The sequence below is a fragment of the Pseudomyrmex gracilis genome, unplaced genomic scaffold, assembly GCF_002006095.1.
Source record: "Pseudomyrmex gracilis isolate BER0280 unplaced genomic scaffold, ASM200609v1 scaffold_78, whole genome shotgun sequence".
NCBI lineage: Eukaryota > Metazoa > Arthropoda > Insecta > Hymenoptera > Formicidae > Pseudomyrmex > Pseudomyrmex gracilis.
In genome coordinates this window covers 530,168-537,739 of record NW_018020662.1, presented here as the reverse complement: position 1 = coordinate 537,739, position 7,572 = coordinate 530,168, and the positions used below count along the sequence as shown (strand labels likewise).

The window sequence follows — 7,572 nt, the reverse complement described above, 5'->3', positions numbered from 1 at the left end:
ATACATTTAATTAAAAAAAAATAAAACTGTGTAAATTTTAAATAGAAAACGTTTTTTTTTTCTTAAAAATATACATTAATTCGAAATTTGCAACTAACGTTGCACATTTGAACGTTCATTCATCACGAAATATCGTTCGCGCTGATACTGATCGCTAATCTTCAATTAATTCTACTCTCTCTTTGCTAATTATTTCCTGTCAAAGAAATTGCGTAGCTTATCGCGCTCGTTGCCTGGTGTGCGTTAATATAGGTAAGCGTGTGAATTGCATCAAATGTAGGTGACTGACGTAAACCGCGATATTGGAACCAATCATTTAATGCTATTTGCGTTATCTATCGTTGATGTGTACCAAATACAATGTTGTCAATCAGCTCGCTTTTGTAATACTCTTATACAGTTAAAAATCACGGATACTTCATGTGCGCGCGCGTGTGTGTGCATTGTTATCGTGAATAATACGTGACGTAATTTTGTTCCGCGCAACAGATGCGCTTTGACATAAATTATTATCACAGCAATAATAAACCGTTATTAATTTTTGATTTTCGTAGGTCAGACCACATCTGGAATTAACGTTCGAAAACATATTGTCGCATATTAATACGGTGTACGTGTTGCGAACGAAAAAGGGAGTTATGCGAGTCGACGCTGCGGAGGAATATTCGAACTTACGTTTGAAGGTCAGTGCGCGCGTTGAAAACTTTTTAAGAGAACTAAAAATCATTTCTTAGTTCTTTTTTTTTTTTTGTTTTGTTTTTTAGATCGCGCAAACAATTACGTCGTTAAATTAATTAAAGCAACTAATTTTTCTTCCAGGGTCAAATGCTGTATATACCTGAGTCCGATTTGGTTGTCTTTCTGTGTTACCCAAGCGTCATGAATCTGGACGATTTAACCAGGTAAGAGTTATACACATAATTTGATTTTATACATAATCTTCGCATAAATTGTATCAATCGTTCATTTGCTCAATGAGATTGTCGCGCGGTGGAATCGGTAGGTGTTACACAGGAGTTACACAGCTCGTTAGCATAAATCTTTGCGCAACTTCGTCGTTCGAGTAGAACTCGTTAAAAACTTGTTCTCTTCTCCGCGTAACGGGAAGTTGCACATTTCTAGATCTAATCACCTTAATAATCTTAATTCTTTTTAAGCTTAACTTTTTGGATTATCTTCTTTTTTTTTTTTATCGTTCATTCGCGTAATTGATTTTAACTCTTCCTCGGCGACGTTAATCGAAAGTTTTTTGCGCGTGACATATTATTTGACATAAGACGGACGAGAGTGAGAAACAAACGTCTCAATCGCGATACATTCGCTATCTGAATTCTTCTTGGCTTCAGGCGGGGTCTGTACTTGAGCGATGTTCCCTTGCACGACGCCACTCGCGATCTGGTCCTGATGTCGGAGCAATTTGAGGCGGATTACAAACTGACGCGCAACTTAGAACTGCTCACGGATAAGCTTCAACAGACGTATCGCGAGCTCGACGGCGAGAAGCAGAAAACTGACAGGTAAAGGCTCCGCCCACGGCATTTCCCGATTAAGCCGACTGGATTCCCGCCAGGCTTGTGTTCGTCGTTTACCAGTAACACGATTACGCGGAATCCCTGCGATTTCCCGTCTGCGCAGCGGGGTTGTTTTTTTTTTTTTTTTTTTACAAAGTTGACGAGTCCTTCCGACAGAAATTAACGGAAATTAGATTTATAAACGGGAGCACGGAGAGAAAATACCGCGCGCGCGCGCAACGGAAACTCCGGAGACTCGAGCTCGCGACGATACAGAAATACAGAATTTTGTAAGATTCGCCGCATTTTTGTCGCGAAAGAGATTTCCTTTTCTATCTTTCATTGAAACCAATTTGAAATTCGATTCGACTCGCGGAAAATTTCGTCAAAGAGCGAACGTCAATCCGATCAGACGCGAAACCAACGCGCGCGCGCGCGCGCGCGGCTGAAACGTTCCGACGTGGAATTATATAAAGATCGCTCTCTTGTACAGGTTGCTCTACTCGGTGCTTCCTATCTCGGTGGCGGACAAGCTCCGACACTCGAGACCGGTACCGGCTAGAAAATACGACAGCGTTACCTTACTGTTCTCCGGAATAGTCGGCTTCGGAGCTTATTGTGCCGCTCACACGGACTCCAACGGCGCTATGAAGATCGTTAACATGCTCAACGAGCTGTACACGGCGTTCGATGTGCTGACCGATCCGAAAAAGAATCCTAACGTTTACAAGGTAAACATTCACGAGAGATAAGTTTGAGTGTTTTTTTACTTGGCTTGTTTTTTTTTTTTCTTCGAGTTTCTTAATCTTTGCGAGAAAACATTCTGAGAGAAATGAGCGAAACGATCATCATCACAAACCTTTTATCGTTGCGTCATATACAAAAGAAATTTTTTCGTGTTACAAATATTTTGTTTTTTTTTTTTTTTTATTTTTTGTTAATCTATTTTTTCGTAGAAAGAAATATATATTCTAGATTCGCGCGCAAGAGCAAATCTCTGTTCGGATCTCTTTCGCGCGTTATATATCCGTAACGTTTTCTCGAATCTGTCTCAGGTTTCCATTTGCAGTTAATTCCGCTTTTGGTCGGTCTAGGTGGAGACCGTAGGTGATAAATACATGGCGGTGAGTGGATTACCGGAACCGTGTAGTTGTCACGCACGATGCATCGCTCGTCTAGCTTTGGACATGATGGATCTCGCAGCTGACGAAGTGCAAATCGATGGCGAGCCCGTGGTACGTATATAAGCGCGCAGAGCTGTGTGTTTTGTCTATACTTGCTGCCGGAGTTGCTGCTACGCTTTGCCGCAATAAAGATTTCGATAACACATCCTAGATCGTTCTTCTGAAAGAGATTTCACTGCTACACGGAGTCGGAAGAATTGCCATAAAAGAAGTTATCGAGACAGCTATCTGTTCCGATTTAAAGTTACAATCTCTTTTCGTATACTTTTATATCGTTTGACGTATACTTTGATATATCGCAAACTTGCTTGCTTTGTTCCAAAAGACGAACATCTGTCGTATTTTTGTGTGTGTGTGTGTGTGTGTGTGTGTTATACGGAGATATACAACTCAACGTCATTTTCTATAACGTTATTTTCTAGAAACGCAATAGCTAAGTTTTCGTATATAGTCGTGGAACAAGAAAGAAAAATACAAATCACATCAGTTTTTCTTCAACTTCCGTTGACGCGACACACACACACACACACACACACATATATATATTGATTATATCGTTCCGCAGAAAATCACTATTGGAATACACAGCGGTGAAGTCGTAACTGGCGTAATTGGACATCGTATGCCTCGTTACTGCTTGTTCGGAAATACGGTGAATCTCACCAGTCGAACGGAAACAACCGGCCAACCTGGAAAGATCAATGTTTCGGAAGACGCTTACAGGTATCATTTTATACGCATTATAATGTATAAACAAATACAGGTAAATACAAGTATGCATTTTACGTTTGTGTATATACTATATATACGTATATATATATATATACTATTTATATTTATATTTATATATATAGTATACTATTTATATTTATAACAAATATAAATTTAAAATAATGAATGAAATATAAATTTTTTTCCAAAACGTGACTTCTTCACAATTACACACTTTTGTATAATTATACATATATATTTTTGCCTCACTTTCGCTTCATTCAATTAAAGAAAGTTGCTAAAGGATCACAACAATTTCGCGTCTCACGACACACTTTCCGCTTGTTCTTGATATTCGCACCACGAGCGAATAGCTATATTCCTTACAAAGCATATTTCTCCAATTCCCATGATTCATTAACGCGGCACCATTATGAGTCACGATAATCGTCTCGACCTTCTTGAACTTGACTCTTTCTCAAACCCTCTAAGCTCTTAATCCCATTTGACGACGGCTTTACACGCGCGACGTCGTCACATGTACGAGACTCTGCGTGAATAAAAAAAAATTTCACGTAAAATCCGCCAACATCTTTTTAAACGTGTGATTTACGTCCGACTTTGGTTTATTACTTCGTTCGCAACTTCACTTTTACGAATGTAAACACTCTGCTATATCTCATCGAACTTCGCTCCGGGGTTTGAAGAAGAAATGCGAGATTTAAAAGGTTGCGCAGCAACTTGGAAATGTTTTTGGCGCGCGCGTTTGCCGCATTCTGACGCCGAACCAAGAGAATGCGAGATTATATCGACTTTGCGGCGTGAAATTCTAGGACATAACTGCGCGTACAAACAGGCGTGTGATAAAATATCTGAGATTCTATGCCAGGGCGGGGATTGATCGATGCCAATCGCGCAAAACACAAATCGCGCGGCCGCGAGAAAAAAAGTCTCTTCCGTCAGTCCTGCAGCAGATCCAGATAATCTCTCAGAGATTCCGGAATCTGCAGTTTCTTGATTCCGTTTGGCAACGCCCAGTTGGTGTGGAGCATTTCGCGGATTCGGCAGCGGCACAAGTGTCTGAGTTCGGCCGGACAGGTTCCGTTTCGCTCCGGCGGTATCAGATTCTGATTCATCAGACTCGGATATTGTTCGTGCAACGACACGCTGAGAATTCCGCTGCGACTGGCAATGTGATCGGGAGTTCTAACGCAGGCGGTGATCACGGTTCGTAGCAACATTCTGAGACATATCAGCAGATGTTTCGGATAAACGATTTCTTCCTGACCTGGTTGCGCCTCGAACTCGTTGAGTTTAGTCATGATGATCTCTATCGGGGACGGTGCCAGTTTGTCGGACTCTTCCGAGGCGCCGTAGCGCAGCATGATCAACAGGATGTCCGGCGCGCCGTGTTGTATCGCGACTCTCAAAGGCAGAACCTGTCCGTACGACTCCATGGGCACGTCGATGAAACGTCTCTTGATCGACGATGATTCGCAACGGTATTCCAACCGGGCGCTGGTCGCGTGATTCAAGAAGTACACCAACGCCCGGATGTTCTCCTCGCGATCGTCGAAGTCGCATTTCCAACCGGACAGGAAGTGAGTAACGCGCGTGCCGAAGATCGCGCCGACCAGCAAACGTTCGAAGGTCTTCTCGCAGTAGAATATGTCGTTGAGCAATCGGCTGACGATCTCGTTGTTGCCGATGTCCCAGTCGTAGCAGAGTTTCGCGGCGACGTAGAGAACGTTGTGAAACTTGCCGAGCAAACAGATCGATCCGTTGTCCGACATCGTGATGTTGTGATAACGCAGAGCCGAGTTCACGATTCTCTCGCACACGTCATGTTTGTCCAGATTCTCCGCTGAAAAAAAAAAAAAAAAAAAAAAAAAAAAAATTCGCGATTCGTATTCTCATCTCGGGATCGTCGTCCGATCGTCGTTCCTAACGACGAGTAAAAAACGAGACAAGGTCGAGATTTGCCTTTACCGCCGCGTAGAACGAGAGAGACGCGCGGCGATGTGCAAAATTATTCCGGAATTTTGTGGCGATGCGTTTCTGCGACGCGCGGTATTTTTCACCGTTATCGCGCAACGGCATTGGCGAAACAAAAATAGAAGACAAATAGAAAGGATTAAACACACGGTTTAATGTAACGGTAAGATCATAATGGGCGGCTATATATCTGCGTATTTAAGATATTCGCGTCTCGTGCCGAGAGATAAGAAATTAAAAGACAGATAAAACTATGCGTGCGTCGTTAATATCGCGCGACAGCGCGGCGCGTGTGTTATCTAATCTAATGTGCATATAGGTGCATGAATTTAGTGGGAATCTTCGCAGGGGATTTCTCGCGCAGATGACAAAACGACACTTTCTAATGCTAATAATTATCGATTCCCGAACGTATAAGAGCCATTTGTCATTTAAGCAACTCGCGCGCGCGCGCGAATATTCGCGCACACACGCGGGGATCATCCCGGTTTCATAAATCTTGTTACCTTCTGCACAGCTGTTTATCACGTCCGTGAAATAATTGACCAACTCGCGTCGTTTGTATCGCGAGGCTAAGCAACTGCGATCCATTTCCGAAAACAATCTGTCGAAGTAACAATCTATCAACACCTCCATGGTTTCCAGAAGCAATTTCAATTAGCGAGGAGCAACGTGTGCGGAGCATTCGATCGTGCATACGATTTCAATGACATGTTAAAGCGCGTAACGGCCGTCACGAACGTTCACGTTTTAATGATTACCAGCGAGGAAAACGACCACAACCCTCGCGACAGTACTTAATTCGATTAGACGTGAAATACGCATTTTAAAGGCTTCTTTAACACACACACACACACACACACACACACACATACACATCTCTTCTAAGATAATTTAACACATACGCAGGGTTACGCAATTTTTAATGAATTGCTCATTGCGCAAGACATTGCAAATTATTTTAAAATAATGTTACCATTCACAATGTTTTATCATGTTGTAAATATTTCTGCAATTTTTTGTTGTTGCAGATATCTGTGTATGCCCGAAAACCAAGATCCGCAGTTTCTATTGGAATACAGAGGTCCTGTTATGATGAAAGGAAAATCCGAGCCTATGAACGTATGGTTTTTGTCCAGAGAAAGAGAACTACCTTCATAATAATTGTTCAATAGCAATATAATTTGGAGAAGAATTATATAAGTTTAATAATTAAAATTCTATGGAAAAGAAAAAAATATCCGTACACACACTTGTACGAAGATAGTTAATAATTGTGAGATAAAAAAATATATATATATATATATATATATATATATTAGCGATAAATGTTTTATGTAAGATCACTTTCATGATCACGTTTAATTATTCAAAAGTTTATAAAAAAAAAACAAAAGTTTATTGGGACACTTTGTTGATGTGTGTGTCCCGTGATTGTTCTTCAGGCAAATTGTAAAATCGAATGTCAGTTTCGTTTTCGACGACACGACAGGCCTTTCAGCGATTGTAAATGTACACACACAAGGCAATCAAATATAATCGTTATTTATTTGGTGACATCACGTTGGCGCGGCAAACGTTTTCCTTTCCCGTTTTCATGCGCGATCCGCGCGTAGTCCGACAGCTTATCGATAATCGCTTCCATCACACGGGGGGGGAGGGGGGGGAAGAGGGGTCATAGCCGCGTGAAATGTCCTGCCCTCAGAATTGAAAAAGAATAAAACAAGAATAACCAGACACACAGCCCAGTCCTTGCCGTGTGCACGCGGCTGGAAGTTGTAACGGAACCTGTTCCAGTCCCCTTTAAGTCTTCCCCTCGTTTGCAAGGTCGATATAATGGATCCACGCATCCTGTCCGTCTTTTCTCAAGACGCTATCTAGGTTTTCGTTATATAGAGAAAGCGGTTTTTATAAGAAGTTTTTCAACAAAACTAATCTGTATGAAAATTTTATTGCATATATAAAAAAAACATTTTTATGTTCGCGAGAGAAGAAAACTTTCTCTCTCTCTGACGTTTTTATTAAAATATTGTATTTTGTATGTAGATATATACACGTCTGTGGGAAAAAATAATATAAATTTATACACGCGTGTAAGCCCACAATTTCACCTTCAATACAGATTGGAAAAAAATCTGTTAAAAAGCGAGAAAGTATTTATATCAAAAGAA

At 41.3% G+C, this 7,572-nt stretch overlaps 2 protein-coding genes across 3 annotated transcripts in view; one reads left to right on the top strand and one right to left on the bottom strand.

The window, feature by feature from the left end:
* Nucleotides 1-6,997, top strand: part of LOC109855000 (guanylate cyclase soluble subunit beta-1) — a 21,419-nt gene extending 14,422 nt beyond the window's left edge. The window contains exons 7-13 of one of the 2 annotated variants that reach the window (XM_020428727.1): nt 555-683; nt 820-902; nt 1,347-1,517; nt 2,005-2,242; nt 2,606-2,746; nt 3,261-3,418; nt 6,433-6,997. In XM_020428727.1, coding sequence (XP_020284316.1) covers nt 555-683; nt 820-902; nt 1,347-1,517; nt 2,005-2,242; nt 2,606-2,746; nt 3,261-3,418; nt 6,433-6,562 — 1,050 coding nt within the window. In that variant the 3' untranslated portion in view covers nt 6,563-6,997. The remainder of the gene's footprint in view (nt 1-554; nt 684-819; nt 903-1,346; nt 1,518-2,004; nt 2,243-2,605; nt 2,747-3,260; nt 3,419-6,432) is intronic. The other variant, XM_020428726.1, reaches the window with a different exon arrangement.
* LOC109855002 lies at nt 3,616-6,132 on the bottom strand. Its single transcript, XM_020428728.1, has 2 exons — nt 5,908-6,132; nt 3,616-5,270 (listed from the first exon to the last, which is right to left on the bottom strand). Exons 1-2 carry the CDS (start codon nt 6,035-6,037, stop codon nt 4,366-4,368), a joined length of 1,035 nt encoding a protein of 344 aa, XP_020284317.1. The 5' UTR covers nt 6,038-6,132; the 3' UTR covers nt 3,616-4,365.
* Nucleotides 6,998-7,572: the final 575 nt, after the last annotated feature.

Bases quoted from the DNA above. Each gene is read 5' to 3' on its own strand.
- LOC109855002 (XM_020428728.1), bottom strand. From the start codon at position 6,037: ATGGAGGTGTTGATAGATTGTTACTTCGACAGATTGTTTTCGGAAATG. The intron at 5,271-5,907 runs GTAACAAGATTT...TTTTTTTTTCAG, and splicing joins GATAAACAGCTGTGCAGAAG to CGGAGAATCTGGACAAACAT.